Raw genomic sequence first — 19,292 nt, 5'->3', positions numbered from 1 at the left:
TTATGAAGATTGCTGATTACTGGTTTAGACCACAAGGACTTGCAGTAGTTTTGCCTCTTGCAGAAGACAAATGAGAGAGAAATGTTAACATAGTATTATCTTAATGACAAAAAGCTTTCTTGAGACATGGCCACTGGATCACACCTGTGCAGACACCAGGCATCACAACACCATGCAGAAAATATCTACACTGGGGGTGGGGGGGGGGAATGTGACTCAGCATCTTAGAGACTAGATATAAAAAGTGCTGATGTGGTGTAGAAAAATAAAGCCTCCCTCCGCTGAGGACGTTGCATTTCTGCGTGAAATACTAACAGGTCAAAGAGAATAGGAGAGGAGCTGCTGCAGGGATGCTGTCTGCACCAGATACAGGAGTGGGGACACAAAATATAAGATTTTTGTCATGAAGCACAGCAGGTGGTTCTTACCTAGTTAGAGCAATGTTATGAAAGAAAACTTTGGTTGTGTAGTGCATAGCCACTGAGGTGTTGAGACCTTCAGTTTGACTGGAAGGAGAGCAAATTTAGTATTAATTCCCTGCGTGATGAACAAGTTCAGCACAAGAACGTCTCATTAGTTTCATTTCCCAGACAGTAACAACATGTAACATCCCATAATCAGTTTCCTGGCATGAAAAGCTCCAGGAGCTTCTTTGTGTTTACAAATGAAGGGGGAGGACTTAAGGGCGCACGACACTATACCTGCGCTCTTGTGGGCTAATGCTATAGTAATTGATTAGAGCCGTTTTTAGCAGCCCAGTGCGCCATCCGTCACTGTTATGAGATTGTAAAACACAGTGTAACATTTAGGCTTGGAAATGTAGCAAGGCTGTTCGTATTTTCGGATTCGTGATCAGTTTATCAGGAGCTTACAGAAGACAACAACCTTACCGGCTTGCTCATGAAAAGCCTCACCAGGCTTTCATTTTGGTTTCGCCACCCTTTATAAGTAAAGAAATAGATTCAGGAACTGGGTGGGCTTTCCTCCCCAGCGTGGAAAGACCGCTAAGCAGAAGCAGAGTAGCCTATATCCAAGCTACGATCGCGTTTCAAAATCTCGGTCACCAATCCTTTTCTTCAAGTGTTAATTCTCATTTCCTGTAGCCTCCAAACACCGCCGGGTGTCTGCGCGTTAACGCGTCGATACACGACGGTCACGAGAGCCCGATTAAAAATAATTTAATCATGTAAAGTATTTAGAGAAAATAGAATAGAGAAAGAGGCGGAAGGCGCTGTATGAGGGCAGACTGGGGCTGCTAAAGCTGATCCGCCGTGGGATTAAGCGAGCGCAGGCAGACTATAGGCTGGATTCGGCCAACAAAATACGGGAATACATGCAAATTGACAGCTGCACCTATTCCCCTCCATCCCGCAGCAGCCGGGCGGGCGTTTGGGTGTTCGGGGTGGGTGTGGGGGCTGGCCTTTTAATTTATGCCAAAGACTACTCTCACAACTCTGTCGGTCGTTTCCAAAGGGGCATCATCGCATACGCCCAGTCTTTTGCGTGCGTCGAGCTCAGACCAAGTGACATTTCTCCACGCGTGGCAGCCGCACGATTACATCTGGCAACATATTTATTGAAACAGAAACACCGACTGGAACAAGACAGCACTCACGTCATAAGAAATAAATAAATAAAGGCAACCCGCATGTGTTTCTTCAATTTGCACAGTCATTCATAGGCTACTCAAATGATGTAATGTTCCCAAAAAAGTCCCAGGAGGAACCCGATGCCCCCGGCAACAGCGGTGACAGAAACGCCCAGATATCACACAATCACACCGCGGATGTCACCCGCTACTGTGACCAAGCTGACCCCTACTCAGTACCACCATTATCGGTCAAAATTAAAGCCGAAGCCGGGAGATGAGCTAAAAGTAGTCTCGATGCAACATCACTGTCATTTAAACGAATCCATACTCACTGTCATCATCTTTGCAGCTTCCCTTCCACGTCTCAAGACATGGTAAAGTGTAAAATCCCAGCTGTTAGACAACGGCGACGGTGCTGACTCGCTTTACAGCAGCTTTATTCTAAGGGCGGGTGGCGGTGGGGCTGGTTTCGCTGGAGAAATTACAGACAGCCGGCGGATAATTCAGTACAGTCATCGCAACTGAGTGTGTAGTCTACCCACAGAGGAGAGAGCCGGAGTCTGAGACCTCACAGAAAATACAAACAATAACGCGGATGTCTTTAAATCCCAGCAGGTCAACGCTGCTTTCTCTCCTCTTCTTCCCGGCGCGCAGAGATGCCCAGCCGACAGTTTAGCCAGCGCTCTCTCGCTCCCACGTCAGCCGGGAAATAAATAGCCTGTGAGTAAAAGTGCGTCCCCTTACACTGTGGGTTTGCGCACGTTATAGAAATTCCACACAACGTTTATTGCCCAGTTATTACTCAGAAACAAGACTTAAAAACTAAGCGCACTACAAGCATGCCGCTGCTCCCCGACAGACACAGATCTTATATTTGTGGAGACTCTCTCTCTCTCCCTCCCTATTTAAGTCTGTCGCAGCCTGCCACTCTGAGGAGTGACGACGGAAAAACACAACTAAAGCCCAACCTTCTGCACCCACTGACCTTGCAAATGGTCGTAAGAAAGAGAGTGAGCGAGATGGAGAGATATAAAAAGGAGGAAACTATCTAGGTGAATTATTAAACATACTTCTGGTGTTGTGAATATAGAATAGTTTCAGACTTGTTTTAGAGCCCTTATAAAACTCAAGGATATCAAGAACACCCCCCACACCCTGTTGTTACATCTTCTATTTGGCTTCAAACATTTACAGCAAAGACTGTCATTTTCATCTTACACTGAATTACCATTTTAATGGTACACCTAGTGCAATCCAATGCAACAGCCCGGCAATAAATCCAACCTCGTGAAGGTTATAACATTCAGTTTGTGTTGAGATCATGCCACACAGGGGAGTATTCAGGTGATTTACACTAAAGTCTGCATAGCCCCACAGCCAGAGAGCCACGCAAAACGTGTTTAAAAGGCCATTAAAGGTATAAGCAAAGTCAAAACACACTGTAATAACAGCACTTTTACTGTAAAAATAAATAGTTATTCAGCTACAGCACAAAAGTGCAAGCTGACTACCAAACACTTGATTGCATATGGCTATGCTGCACTACGGGAATCCTCAGGTATGCTCACATCTATACAGCTTTTCCAAACAAGAGAAAATATTCAGTGAATGGCAGTTCTTTTATTGGGGTCAGAGGTCAGAGAAGATGTGATAGGAAGGCAACAGCAACTCAACCATTCATTACAAGCAAGGTATGCAGGAGAGCATCCTCGAACACAGATGTGCAACTTTGAAGCAGATGGGCAGCAGAAGACCACACCGAGTCCAACACCTCTCAGTTAAGAACAGGAAACTGAAGCTTTGATTCATATCGGCTCAACAAAATTGGACAGTTGAAGATTGGAAAAATGTTGCCTGGTCTGATGAGACTCTGCACTGCAGCATGTAGATGGTTAGGTCAGAATTTGGCTTAAACAACATGGAAGCGTTGATCCATCCCGCTTTGTATCAACGGTTCGGGCTGCTAATGGTGATGAAATGGTGCGGGGAATGTTTCCTTGGCACATCTTGGGCTCCTAAGTATCAGCAGGATAACGTGCCATCTTAAACTGGTTTCTTGGACATGAAATGAAGTTCACTGCACTCAAATGGTCTCCACAGTCACTGGATCTCAGTCCAGTAGAGCACCTTTAGGATGTGGTGGAATGCGAGAGTCACGTCATGGATGTAGAGCCAATAAATTTGCAGCAACTGTGTGAAGTTGTCGTGCCAATATGGACCAAAATCTCAGAAGAATGTTTCCAGCACCTTGTTGAATATATGCCATGAAGAATTAAGGCATTGAATGTGTTTTGGGCTGTTGGATAGACAAAGAAAAAAATCAGTGGCAGCTCTATTTTCCTGGGCAATCACATTTTCAAGAAAAAAATCATCAGTAATGAAAATAATTGTTACTTACAACTCTAAATTGCACTAAATCATATAATTAACGACATCAGTCAGATGGATGTAAGACAACTTTCCACTGTGATTGCAGCAGATGCTCACTTCTTTTTTGGCATGTATTAATCTGTATTAATGTTTATTTTATTTTAATTGATTTACTTTTTTCCTTCGTAGGGACGGCTTTGATTGTATGAAGTCACTAAACCAGTCAAATGAGTTGTCACACACACACACACACACACACACACACACACACACACACACACACACACACACACACACACACACACACACACACAGATGTCAGCTGCGGTGTCAGAGCTGAAGAGGGGTTAACACCAACTTGGCATGATATCTCCATGTTGCATTCTGTTTCTTCTTGCAGCAGCTGGTAATTTACATAGCACGAAATCGAGATCAAGCTAAATGTCAATGATAACCCAATCTCAACCACCGCAGGAGTAAAATGCAGTCCAAAGCTTTTTTATAATGAGTGTTTTGATTAGAGGCTGTTCTGTGTCTCTCGAGTGGTAAGCCAAACATCTGAAAATATAAAAGCACTACAGCAATGATGTTGAGAATCTCTCAGTCCCTCACAGCTTTAGCCTTTCTGCACGGCCGGCTGGGCTCTGCAGAGATTTGTAGTTTTTTTTGAAGGATGGGAGCTGTCTTCCGATATGGTGCGTTGCATATATAATAGTAGCACAAAGGAGTTCATCCATATAATAAGAGAGCAGTACTTCAAAGACCCCTGGCTGAGCCTGTCCTTACACTGCAGTAGGGACAGCACTAGTAGGGATCTCCCTAAAGAGGAGACAGCAGGAGTCCTGCCTATTGGTACCACTCCATTCCCCACTGCTGCTTTCAACTCTCTTATCAGCCCTTCCACTCCACCCCTCTGCATTTCCTCCCTAATTCCCCAAACATTAATCGGTCATAGTCAAGTAAAATGAAGAGTTGTAGAGTTAACTCAGAGCCTGTAAGGCGGATAAACTGCTTTGGGGGGGTTGGGGTTATCCTGTAGAGAATTTGAAGACTGTAAGTTCACATGCTCACCAGGCAATTAATTTATCATTAATTTGTCAACAGGAGGGCAGCATTGTTTAGGTCACTCTTGCACTCACGCAGGCACACACAGTTTGCTGTCTTTGAAGTTTCCATTCCTCTTTAGCGTCAAAGACTCTAAAAACAGTTTTGACATGGCATCCTACCCTTCAGTGGGTTGTTCCACAAAACAATAAAAGCAGCAACAAGCTCAGAGCCAGGAGGGCCAGATGAAGACGTCCATGATCTGTCACATCAAAGCTCTGTGATGCATGTCCTCATCACACCTGGCAAAAAAAGATGCCTTTTTTTCTGTACTTTTGATTGAGGGGGTGGTCAAAGATAGTTCACCATGCAACACTTCCATCGCCTCAGATCATTCATTCCTCCCACTCTTGTTTTTCCCTCCTCTACTTTACTAAGAAGCAGAGGTGCGGTGCCTGTCAAACTGCCGGTCACCCGGCTTTACCAATCACCGAGGGGCAGGAACACGTGGAAAAACAGCCCATTCTAGATCTACAGTATCTGGGAAAGCTTTGCTCTATCTGCCAGCCTACCAGTCCATCCGTAGCAGATATCTGGCAGGAATCACAGAAGGCCCATTACTGACAGAGAGATAAGGCTGGAGAAAAGAATGCCCCTCAGATAATACTGAAAAGTCAGGCAACATCTTCCTCTGCTTATATCTGTCTCACAGGCATTTAAAAAACAGGGAGCTCCTGACAGTCAGCGAGAAATTGAACCTGTCTCTGGCTTGTCAGGAACTCACTGACTCCAGTGGAGAGACACCAAAAGTGACCTTGGAGGATTCTCTCTTCTCCCTCTCACTTCCTTCTTTTCGGGGACTGAGAAAGGGAGTTCACCCTGAAATCAAACTCTGACTGAGCCAGCTGACAGAAAATGAAGCATCAGAAACATGACTGTGGTACAACCTGCAGATGGGAAATGTCCTGCCTGGTTATGAGTAACACGGGGCAAAAAGAGACCAGACACTCAACACACAGTTCTTTCACAGTGTCATGTCTTTTTTAGGTGAAGAAGACACAATCCTGGCTGTCATGAAATCTTTATACTTCCCTCATACCCTGTCCACACTTCTACTACCCACTTAAAGCTTTTGTGTCAAGAAGTTGTGCTCTTTACTACGGTGAGTACATATGCAGATTTCTACCCATACTTCGGGCTATGTTGTTACCTTCTCCTCAAAACTGTAACTATATAAAAACATTAGCAGCTCAGCTTAGGTTGCTAGTGGAAACTGTTGAAAACAAAGGCAACTTGAAGCAAGTAAGTGTAAGCAGTCTTCAGTAAAACACATCTAGCAAGGCCATTATCATTGCACAGCTTCTCTTCAAAACACACTGCTCTCTGTCACAGGGAATAAGTTGTGACATTTACACAGAAACTGCATAGCAGTATAAAATGATAACAATGAAAAAACAGGAAATGTTATAAATAACTATAGCTCTATGAATAGTGACTGTGCATCACAAATAAATGAACAAATATGAGCAAAGTCACGTAGGAGAATATAATCAAACATGCAAGAACACAGCAAAAATTGTAAATGTTTAAGACTTCAATATTTCCAAACTGCTGCAGCTCCCTAAGAGTGTCTATTAACACATCCAAAGTAAAATGTTCTTTGGTGTTGGCGTCATTTGAGTGAGTTTATAAAATTAGCTCAACTTGTTAGAGATCTCATTACACTCAAATTCAATTTTTTGGTCACACCAGCAGCGATGAGTTTGTTTGTCAACTGCAGGAGGAAGGAAACAATGTGCAACACTCGTATGTAGTTGGGTGGATTCGTGGAAGCTGCCCATACCCCAACATCATAACAGCTGGACAATGACGCACTATTTTCGAGACACTAAATTATAGGTTATCACTTAACAAGGCACGGGCAGACATATAATGACATACACTGCAAGCCTAACTCAAACCTTAACCAGCAGGTGAGCAGACCTTTGGTGGGCACACCCGCCAGAAGTCTACTGGGCACTGCTCACATTGTTTTTAAAATGGTTTTGAAGTTAAAGAAGGAACCCCTGCAAAGCCTGAAATATTTTATTACTAAATTTGAACATGTTTGAAAAAGTGTTAAAATAACTCCACGAGCAGCTGCTGTAATACGATGACTGGGCAGCCTTTAAGCTTAAAGGAGCTTGATTTGAATCCATCCCAGACCAATTCCTGTATGTCATCCCCGTCTCTCTACTCTCCTGTCTCCTTTTATCCATCTTATCCCCCCAAAAAATGAACTTTAATTCAACACTGGACACAAATTTCAATATAAACCTAAATATTGTGTCAAATGTAATAAAAAATACATAATAAATTACAAAACACTGATGTGATGTGTTACTTTTGAGGCATACTCCTATTCAAATTACAGTTCAATTCTGCAATATAAATAAAAAGCATTTCAGACTAAATTGTCTGGAAAATCAGTTAAAAACCTATTAACAAAAGAAAACAACAAGACCAGAATATCTCCAGTACACGCTAAATCTGATCATTCAAAATATAAGCATCACATTATTGTAAAAGTTATATAATAATACTATTTTTTCTTTACAGAACCTAAATTACAAAATGTATTAGGCAGGCAACAAAAGGAGCAGATAATAAAATAACATGTATTCCATACATGCTACATCACAATGAAGCGTTAAACTCTCCCGTGCAGTTCTAATACACCCCAAGTCATTAAAGGACGAGTTATTTACACCGTTATTCATTTTAATACATCAAAAGCCTCTGAGTACATACATCTTTTTGCCACATTTCCTGCAACATGCACACAAAGTACCACACAAAGCAGTTTGTGCCTTGAGACAGCAGCGGCAGGATGCAGACTGTGTGATGATGAATAGAGATGTCAGGTGGCAACAATAGAGGTTGGATCCGTAACTGGCCGACTGACCCGCTGTTCTAAATAGAATGAGTGGCCAAACCATTGAGCCTGGCCATCAATCTCCTTCCCAAACACAATGATGATTTACTCCATTCAAATTACTGGGGGACTGAAAGAAAAAAGTCTGTGTGTGTGTGTGTGTGTGTGTGTCTGTGAATTTCTGGGTGTTCTTTATTTCCCAGGAAACTATATGTAAGTGTGTGTATGTGTGCTGTGAGGCATAGCCCTGCACTTCGTATTGTGTTTCTGAAATGGTGTTTACACAATCTGTCGAACCCCGATGCCCGTGTCTGACTGCAGCGCTAATACCTGACTGTAATATATTGATCTTCCCTCCTATACTGTATATCCAACCAACAATTTCACTTGCTAACGAAGTGTGAAATGAATTGTGAGAGCAACATCTTGTCCAACGTACATACAAGCACTCACAGCTATTAGATTCATTTAAATGGGAAGCACGTCAGGTTCCAGTCTGCAGTGTAGCATGTGCAGTGTGGACAAACTGAGACCAAATTTGTTTAATCTAGCTTGGTTTATAGGATAAATGGCTCGCTCACAGTGGTAGACAGTGTTTTGCACAGCTTAGCATTCATAAAGAAGCTTTAAATCCAAACTAGCAATTACAGAAAAGACCAGAATATGTGCATATGGCCATAACCATAAAGAGAGATTGGGTGGGAACTCAGACAGTGATAAATGTGAGGAAGGAAGAGTATATAGTGTTACAGAGGGGGAGGAGGAAGACAATTACAGAGATGTAGATGTTGAGGAAGATGAGAATGTCTCTAATGATAATCACTGGCGAAATCAGAATGATTACAGCCATGCTTGTGCTGATGAAAATGATAGTTTCTAACACCATAGTTATCAGTGAGAGGATGATCACGATAACAAACATGATTAATCAAAACCAATACGGTTGGCATACATCTAAACAGCTACAAAGTAAAACTAGAAGCCTGCTAAATCTAGTCAAAGATCGTTATGCTGCAGGGAAGCAAATTTCAGACGTAACCTCCCCAGGGGGACTGCGACCAGCAGAGTTGGAAAAAGTCATCCAAGTCATTAATGAAGTTATGACCATAGTCACCGCTGTGGCAAAAGATCTTAATCGCTTGCAAGAGTCGAGGACCGAGACCTGCTCCCGACCTATTTAGTTGACGGCGCACTAATGCTAATTAGAGTGAAAGAAGCAAAGGTTTGTAATCTGATCAATTAGCTCAGCCAGGGGAGGCGTCCTGTGGGGCCGTGGAAAGACTCGGGCTCAGGACTGTGGAGAACATTTTCCTGAATGCCACAGAAGACACTTGAAGGTTTGCATGACGGTCCTAATGCTCTCACTCCTCTTTACTTTTCCCCAAAACACACTCAGCTCTCTTCTTCTCTTTCTGCAACATGGCAGAAAACATCCACGACAATTTAAGAGTCAGATTATAGAGACAGAGACTCTGAAACTATGTCAGGTCCCAATCCTCAGTCTCTTTCGCTCACTCGCTCTCTGATGCCGCCTGGCACCCCTACTCTGTGGTTTCTGCGCCCTGTCAGCAATACAGCCAGACAGAGATATGCATCCACACTGCCCTGTGCCCATCTCCACGCTGTGCAGTGCGCATATGTCCACACAATTTACTGCCCACACCAAATTCAATCACTTCTCTGGTGTTTTGTGCAGGCCTCGCACCTGCTGTTCCCAACCTCCTCTCATAAACGAATAAACATCCAGAGATTGGAGAGGAAGAGAGAGGAGAGGCAGCGGGAGGTGATTTAAGGAGCAAATTAAACTAGGAAGGACTGAATGAGCTGGAAAAAGAAAGGAAATAGGTTGATGGGTGATATGACAAAAGGAGGCTATTCTATTCTTTGCAGTGAATCTTTTTCACCCAGTCGAAAACAGGCCATGTATTTCACACTAGTCTGCAGGTTTTAGAACCAGTCTGGCACTAAAATGAGCACTGATGACCTTCAGCTTATACCCTTTGAATGCATCCAAAGTGTTCTTAAGGTCAGCTATACTTAATTAGAAAGTTGCAGTAATACATGAATGGTACACTGTCTAAATTGGTTATTGATGTCTCCCAGAATCATTCGTAATAACAGAAAAATACCACAACTAATAGTAAACGTATATATCACTGTTATAAGATATATAAGAACCACAGGAAGGCAGAATTGGGGATCCAATGACACAGGCCCAGTCCTGTTTGTATACTACTTGACAGAGGCAGTAACTGGCAGAGCTGCAATCACTGATTGAAATGAAATACACTGTATCAGCGTGAGATGTGCCTTCATGACAAAGAAGAAGAACAGCAGCTGTAGTGTCCTTGCTATACTGTCTTGTCTTGAGGTGGCAGCAGGTGGCTCTGGGATTTCAATACATCTGACAGGTCGCTGATGTAACTTACTCTGCAGTGTGAAGTATTATCTTAAGAGCTTTAAACTTTAAAGGTTCAAATAAATGGGTAAACATTGTGTTTTTAACATTTGCGAAACCTTCAGCGAGACCAAATGCAACCTATTTTATCTGGCATGACCGATCAATTATCACCCAGACATTTACATTAGTTTAAAGTACCCTCTATAAAAGCAGTATTTCCAAAATGTTTTTTCAACAACAAAAATAAGAAAAATTATGCATTTTAAAATTTTAGACAAAATAAAAGTTGACACAAAAGTGTCAACAAACACAGGAAGGTGTTTTTTCTGCATAAATCATATTTGTTTAACCCGGTTCTGTCTAAAATGTATACCAGAGTCCATCCACACACGAATTCCAAGAATCCTTGCGGTAATTAAAGCAGGTAATTAAGTACTTTGTCTAAACCCCAAAGTTCACAAATTAATGACACACTGAATGATTCTAAAATTTTATCAGCATTAAGACAAATATCTGTGCTTGAGTGCTAATTGCCTCTCAGCAGTCCTTTAAACACAGATTCCCCTTTTCTCTTTTTTGATTTTAGTCAAAAAAAGGAAGTTTTTAGACAAATATATAATTTTTGTAGTTTTGCCTCTGCACATCACCACACTGATCAAGCGAGATACGATTAAAGTGGAGACTTTCAGCAGTCCTTGTTTTGCATATATCATTTTCCAAGGTTTAAAAGTAATCGGATAATTAACTGATGAGCAATTAACTGATAAATTAAGTAGATAAAAGATCTAGAGTTAATGCCAAGCGTTGAGCTTGAAGTTTTGGACTTTTCACTGGAACTCTCTGTATGAGGCCCAAAGAGATGTTGATGCAAGTGATGGAGGCCATCACTGAAAAAAAATAAACTTTTGGAGAAACAGCAAAAACTGAAGCAGACCGATTTAGAATCGTTCTTAAAAAGAAGGAAGACACTGATCAGCAGAAGAGTGAGTGAGTGATAGCAGAATTATTCCCACAGTTAAATGAAACAACTTCACAATATCCAATCAAATGAGCAGTCTTGAGGAGGTAGGCGAAGTCTACAGTCAAGAGACACCTTTATGGATGTAAATACAGAGGGTTGCAAGGTGCAAACCACTGGTTACACTAAAGAATAAGAGGTCAGATTAGACTCTGAGCCTCCACATTAATGGAAAAGAATTCTTTAGACAGAAACCAATATGATCTTGTGCCAGAAGGATGGACAGAGAAAAGTGCAGCAAAGGAGAGAAACGGCTCATGATCCAAAGCCTTCCACATTATCTGTCAAAACTGGTGAAGGCAGCATTATAGCATGAGCATGTATAGGTGCTTTTGGAACTGGGTCAGTAGTAATTACTGATGAGGTGATTGCTGATAGAAGAGGCAGGATGAATTGTGAAGTGTACAGGACTATACTCACTGATGAGACTCAACCAAACGTGCTTCACAGCACACATGGATAATAACCCAAAGCAGAGTGTAAAAGCAACCCAAGAGTTTCTCAAGGCAAAGATGTGATATTCTTCAATGGCCAAGACTGTCACCTGATCTAAGCTCAACAGAGGATGTTTTTCAGTTACCCACAGGCAATTCCAAGACTAACAAACAAGCAGCAACCAAAGGTAGCAGCAGTAAAGGCCTGACAGACCATCTCCAAGGAAGAGAGAGCATTTGGTGATGTCCATGAGTCCAGGATTTTGGGGCAATCAGTGACTGCAAAGGATTTTCATTTAAGCATTAAAAACAATCCTGATATGTTAGCTAGTCCAGTTACTTCTGAGCCTCTGAAAATGGGAGGCTAGGTATAAAAATAACTTTATTTCCTCAACAGTCTGTTCCAATTTTTTATTAAACTCCTAGAATGAAGCTGAAAGTCTGCACTTAAACAGACCTTGAATGTTTGATTTGAAATCCACTGTTGTGGTGTATCAGTGTTCAAATACTGTGTATCGGGTAAAACCAAAAGCAGTCTTTACATTTAATTTAACTATCAGCCTCTTCAACAGACAAGCTGCAATCTTGGGCCTCTTTGTTTATTACCGTAATTACAGAGAAGAGCCATGTGTTTCCCAGTGACTCGGATGGTTAAGTCTTATTCTGATGCATATGCTGCAGGGCATCATGCCTTTCATACTTTTTACATATTAATAGTTTGTGTCCTTAAAAGTCTTCTTCAAGTTGTTGTAGGAGAACATTGGCATTTGGACGATACAAATCCTGATACTCATTTTCAATAACATTCCTAACTGGACTTCATTTCCATCTTCTAAGTCTCGTAATTGCAATGACGTCTGGCTTTGATAAAGGGGATTGGTTTAATTTTTCTCTTATCATGTCTTGCCAAAATTTAATTGATTTTTGTTTAATATATTATTTTTGTTTGGGGAGCATTGCTTCTGTGTATATTCTTTCACTTGATAGCTTATCTCATTATTTTTCCAAATTCCTAAAAGCATGCAAATCAAAATGATTACCCTTAGCCTATTAGTGTGCACAAACTCATTTACGTCTTCCCTGCTCCTTCTCCCCCAAAGCAGCATTAGATATCCATGTAATGGCTCTCTAATGATTGGTTTTCGTCCCGTGAAGGATAATGGGGTCAAATTTTCCTTCAATATTTTAATCTAAAATTTCACCACAGTTAACGGTAACTTAGTTTGTCTTTATGTTATAAATGCTATGAGAGCTTCCTTAAACTGCACTTTTGAGGATCTTTAACACATTTTTTTCTTATAATCTAATCTTAGTTTCAGAAATTTGAAAAAAATTTGTGAAATACATACAAAGTTTAAACTTATACTGAGCTGTCCATTATTCAGCATCTGTGAATGGATGTATTTTGACATTTTTAAAAACGGTAGTCAGCAGGCTTTTTTGATGTAATAATCTTTCTTCCCCACAGGAGATCATAGACTTTCAAAAAAAGGAGAGTATTGCACAGCTAATGGTCCATATCATCACTCCACACTTACTGTACAGCATTTATGGTAAATGGATTGCATTTATACAGCACTTTTCTTGTCTTACTGACCAATCAAACCACTTAGCATTACAAGTCACTTATCGAACTGACAGCTGCAGTTTCACTTCTTTCATGTCTTTGGCACAAACATGTGGATCATCAAGGATGAGATTTCTAAACCGGAGCTGTTGGAGCCTCTGGTGCTGCTGGCCAACAGGGTACCATTGCAAACTGATATAGAGGGGTTAATGTTAGGCAGGGTTAGGGTAAGGCCACTGTTAGCTGAAGATGAAGCAAGAGGACATGATGTGATTAAGGCATGTGATGAAGCAGTGAGATAGGAGGAAAGGCACGAGTGTGGAAGTGAGTTTAGGGACTTTAACCCTTTATTGACCAAGAGTTATACAGGCCTAATGGACTTATTTTCTAAACGTAAAATTACAAATTACTTTCAGGAACCATTTGAATTTTCTCAAAATGGTTATGAAGAATGGTAATACGAAGCGCACACGGTAAAATCTAGGTGGAACTGACTTCTTCTGTCTGTGTTCAGGGAGTAGTACCTTGTCACACCAAATATCTGTATAGAGGTTAAATGTTGGTACATGATGATGGCTGACATGATGGAGAGAAGGAAGGTCGATACGTGCAGAAGAGCACTTGGAAGGGAAGCAACGCCGGGAGCATTGGAGATGGATCCAAACTATTCTATCACTGTGTAGAGAAAGAGAAATGAAGAAAAGGTAATCTTTAAGGAAGAGTATGTAAGAGTAAGAGTATATTGTGAAGGTGAAAAGAGCATGTGTGTGTATGCCCCACACTGTAAGTTGGATGGGGTATACATATTAAATAAGGTGGATGCGTATGCTCCATCAGTCTGAAGAGAAAGTAAAATTCTGAAGTAAACTGGATGAAATGGTAAAGTGTCCGCAGGGAGGTTAGGATGGTGATTGCAGCAGACTTCAGTGGACATGCAGGTGAAAGGAACAGAGAAAAGGACAGATGGTTGCAGACATTGCAAAGAGAGGGTTGGTGGGACAGAGGGTGTGATGGATTCAGATGATCTGCTGTGGTGACCCCTAAATGGACCAGCTGACAAAAAGCAGTATCGTGTTTGCATCACAACGACTCCTGTAACTACTGAAAATCTAACAGAACCGAACAGATAATTTAATTGCAAAATACTCACACACAGAATATGCCTTAAGAAAGTAGCCTAATGATACAGTAATTGAGATGACAGCGAGGAAATGAGATCAGATTATAGTAGTTTAAATTATAATGGACTTCTCTTTGAAGTGGATTACATAATACAACAGCGATGATTAGAGCTAATCCACGACCACAGTGCACGGATGATGGAAGAATCAGTGAATGGATTGCCAGAAAACTACCAGAAAACTGTGGTTTGGTTGCTGTAATTACATCTGTCATTTGTTAATAAAGCCAATCTGAGGAGATTGGGTTAAAAAAGAACAGATGTCCACAAACCTCTGGTCATCTTAGTTTTGCTATTAACTAACAGCAGGGGAACTAGTAGGGCAGATAATCATAGGACTGCTTTCCATGAGCAGAATTCCTCTGTTCGTGATTTCAGTGATGCTATGACATGCATTTCATTCGTTTAAAATACATTCATCAAATGCACCTGCAGAAAAAAAGTTACTTCAAGGTTTGAACATTTTCTCCACATAAAAGTCATTAAGTACGCAGGGTTAGTCCAACCTGAACCACTGAAAGAGCCATAATGGTAGCCCGCCACTCCAGCAGAGAGGCATGCCCTGTTAGAGGCACTGCCAAAAGCAGCACCTCAGCCATTTGGCAGAGAATACACCACAAGGAGGGCCTTATCACGATGAGCACCCCCTCGTAAAACTACTCCCTTTCATTTGTCACATTCTTCCTTCATCAATGAAGCACTCATGTCTTTTTTTCATCATCCATGGCCTCATTCCTTTCTCTTTCTGCTCTTTTGTATTCGACATTCACCATCTCTTCATCTCTCCCCTCCAGACTCTCTGTGCCATCACTGATGCTCTATGCACCATCAGATGCTGCTGAAGAGGTTGGGAGGGTAAATAGGCATGAGGGCATCAAGCCCACAGCTCCCTGGCAGAGAGAGAGCAAGCAGTAGGGCATCATCAGCAGAATATCGAGAAAACTACCCTGACAGAAGGAATCAGACAGCAAATGGACCTTGTGATAGAGCGTGTTGAATCATTCAAAAGCTACGCAACAGGGTACGACATTAATACGGGAGCTGATAGGTGAACGATGTGCATGCGCTCGTGTTTGTGTATGTGCGTGACTTTGCAGCTGTTTACTGTACTGTACACAACACTATCCAGCTAAGGAAAATGATTATAAGCAATGTGGAAGAGCTTCTGATCTGCAGCATATTCTGACTGTTTTAATTTACAGGAAAGGGGGTCACTGGGAGTTTACGAGAGACAGGTCTGTACAGTGTCAGGATAAAGGATAAAGGCTTTAAACTGCATGTTAATTTACATTAATTAATTAATTTACATTTGAAAGCATTTGCTGTACATCAGTGAATAAACAGAATTCTGTTTTTGTACGTGTGTGTTATGTAGGAGGGTGAGATGAGGTAGGAGGTAAAGACAGCACAAGCCTGTGTTCATTTTATGTAAACATGCTGCAATTTTAATGGACGCTAAGGTCCTTAGCAGGCTCCCCTATGAGAAGCGACAGGGATGCAAGAGAGGGAAGGAGGGAGGATGGGGAAGGCTTTCAGACCACTTTGCTCTTTTGAATCTGTCAATTTTGCCCCGCTTTTCCCACCCTGACTCTCGCCTCATCTTCCCATCTCCTTTCACCTTAGGTGTAGTCATGCATGTTATCACTAAGCTGGCAGCAGTGGGAGGCTACAGAGGAATTCTTATGCCCGAAACGCTCCCCTGGTGGCATCCAGCCCTCCACCTCTCCATCTCCATTTTTACTGCCATTGCTCCACAGCTGTCCTCCTCTCTCACTACTGTAACCATTATACCATTATCTGTTCCCTCGATCCAATATATGTGCATGCCATGACCTCACCTCACCTCTCTTCTCCTGTCCTCCATAGTGACATAGCTTCATAGCTATGTCTCTGAGCTGGAAACCCCCCGATAAGCAGAGCGGACATCAAACCGGTGTGACAGGCTTGTATGTCTCCCGCCACCAGCAGCCTCCTCCTCTTAGCGGAACCAAAAGGCTGCAACTAAATCCGCAATTCTGCAACCTTCACCTGCTGGTGGTGCTCCATTATACCCCCTCCCCCTAGTTCATGTGCCACTCGGGGCCAGTCAGCCAATGGTCCTGTAGTGAAAATGATGCAACCTTGAACTGCCATGCTGCAGTTATTACCCTCAGACAGGTAACCACAATTCAGTAGTCATGGGCATGCCACCATCATGTACTAAGAAATACCACTGAGTGAGCTCCAGCAAACAAGCTGCAGTACAAACAAAGTTTTAGTGGCTTATGCCACTGAAGTGAGTGCTTCTCAGCTTTGCTTATAAGCACATCAATACAGTAAGTGCAAATGGTTTTAGAAGAGTGGCATACCAATTTCTCTCAGCACGTGGTAATCATTGATTATCCTCTCAGTTAGTCATATTATTTGTTTCAAACCTGCAAAATCAAACTGTGCTTTTTCTGAACCCACCTGTTGTTATGGGAATTGGACCAAATAACCAGAGTAGAAATATCTTGCATGCCTTAGATCACTATGTAAGGGTTTAAAAGCATTTGTGAATACCATGTACTGTACTTTAACAAAATTGTACATCAGTCTTAAGCAGTGGGAACTTTGTAGTTCTGTCGCATAACAAAAACACATTTTCTCCTATTTAACCTCATAAACTCTATAACTTCAGAAATATGTTTTATTTGCTCAGCTTCTGATATGACTGCTGCAATTCAGTGGCAGTGGCTGAGATTGTGTCTGTGGTTATAAAGACGTAAAAAGCATATTTTAAAAAACCCACCAGCAATGCCTTGGTCAGTGAATAATTAGCTAATATTCATGAATGGCTTTGATCCAACACCATGCCTTCATGATGCTCCACTTTTACTTTTTCTTTACATCTATAAAGGCTTCCACGGAACGGCACAGACTGAAAGAGCTGTGATTCCTACTAGCAACAAGGAGAAACAAACCGGTGAGAAGAGTAAACAAAATATTCAACACTTTTTTGTAAAAGCATTGTTTTTCTTTTCTTTTATCTTTTCTCGTTTCTCACCTTGTGTTTATTTGTAGGTTATGTGGAAACAAAAAAAGATGAACTCAAAAGAGTAATGCAAGTTTGCCTGAGTATCTTTGTGTGTGCTTTGTATTTGGAGATTACGCAAGGGTTAACTAAAATAGACTGCATATAAATAACATGCCGCATTGATTTGCTGAAAAAGGATATAAAAAGTTACAAAAGTACAGTTTGTCCTTGAGTCTTTTTATATATGTATATATTGTGGTCCACACACTCACACAAGCCCTTCTGCACAATGCCACACAAAAAAGAGTAACAATCTAATAGAAGCTGAACATCTTCTGACACATAATCTTGAAAGTATAGCATTAGATTGAGTAACATGTAAAGAAGCAGGGAAAAAAGCAGAAACAGGAAACAGAAAAAAAAAAAAAATATATATATATATATATATATGTGTGTGTGTGTGTGTGTGTGTGTGTGTGTGTGTGTGTGTGTGTGTGTGTGTGTGTGTTTCAGAGGTTTACAACATCAGCGAGGAATAGGAAGGAGGAAAGAAGTAAGTTTTGAATAACCTCCAGCATCCCGGTGCAGTGTGGAATAAGGTGAGGTCATCTCTGGGGGGAGCTGAGGCTGAATTCTAATCACAACAATAAGGTCAACAGAGTAATCCCTGTCCGCTGAAATGTCACTGTTTCCCTGCTCCGACACGGCTCCCCATGCACAGCATCACAACAACCAGCTATCGATCACATACTAATTAGAAATGCTGTATGCTGTATAGGATACATGGGACACACAAGTGTTGACAAAGCTGCACACACAGGCACACTTACAGTGGGGGAAGTAATTATTTCAGAGCTAATGACTTGCTGCAGATATTTAAGACTGAGAATATTTATTTTCTGTCTAAACTACAGTAATACATCATATTGTACAAAATTATATGTTTGTACTGGATGTGATGTGTGGATGTGCCTGAAAAACAGGCCTGAGTTCATTCATTTAAAAAAGTATATTAAAGTATACAATGGGGGAAATAATTATTTTGATCCTCTGCTGAATTTGTTAGTTTGCTTACTTGCAAAGAAATGAACAGTCTCTAATTTTTATGGTAGTTTCATTTTAATGGAGAGAGGCAGGATACCATTATTATTATTTGCATGTCACTGAGTGAAAAGAGCATGTGAGACAGAAAATTTGGCTCTAACAGACTGGCTGAGTGCCCATGTGGCACACAGATTACATTCAATCAATCAGTCAGCTACTCCTGATACTTCTGATTTCAACTTGTTGTCTATCATACAAGTTGTACAGACATTCTCCTGGGACTGAAACCTGGGTGTGTAATGTCAACCTGACCTGGGCATAGCCTCTCAGAAAGAAGGTGTGGGGCACAGAGATGAAGATGAACAAAATAGCATCGCACACATGGACAAAATGCTGACAGAAGTAATAGGAAAGAAAATCCAGATGCACAGTATGTTATGTGGATTAGTGATGCGCCAGGGAAAGATTAGAGTGTGACTAACTAACTCACTGCACTGAGAAACTGGGATTATACATTTTCAACAGACTAATTAGGCTTAGAATGTGACAACAGTGCAAACTGCTGACCTCAGCTCGATGGAAACTGTTAGTCCTAAAGAGTAGAGCATGTGTAGTGTGTACTTGCTTTTCTATACATGTACTGTGGAAAGATATTATACCGTCAGAGGGGCGATCGTGGCTCAAGAGTTGGGAGTTTGCTTTGCAATCGGAAGGTTGCCGGTTCGAGCCCTGGC

At 41.5% G+C, this 19,292-nt stretch overlaps 1 protein-coding gene across 3 annotated transcripts in view; it reads right to left on the bottom strand.

Moving 5' to 3' along the window:
- The window catches only part of schip1 (schwannomin interacting protein 1), a 228,035-nt gene that overhangs the window by 40,115 nt on the left and 168,628 nt on the right, over positions 1 to 19,292 (bottom strand). Inside the window, exon 1 of one of the 3 annotated variants that reach the window (XM_026191810.1) lies at positions 1,924 to 2,476. The exons of 1 other annotated variant lie outside the window; for it this stretch is intronic. In XM_026191810.1, coding sequence (XP_026047595.1) covers positions 1,924 to 1,932 — 9 coding nt within the window. In that variant the 5' untranslated portion in view covers positions 1,933 to 2,476. Of the gene's footprint in view, positions 1 to 890; positions 1,245 to 1,923; positions 2,477 to 19,292 lie in introns of those variants that run through there. One more of the 3 variants, XM_026191809.1, reaches the window with a different exon arrangement.

The sequence above is a fragment of the Astatotilapia calliptera genome, chromosome 14 (assembly GCF_900246225.1).
Source record: "Astatotilapia calliptera chromosome 14, fAstCal1.2, whole genome shotgun sequence".
Classification (NCBI taxonomy): domain Eukaryota; kingdom Metazoa; phylum Chordata; class Actinopteri; order Cichliformes; family Cichlidae; genus Astatotilapia; species Astatotilapia calliptera.
Note: the sequence above shows the minus strand (reverse complement) of the source record. Positions and strands in the feature narration are given on the sequence as shown.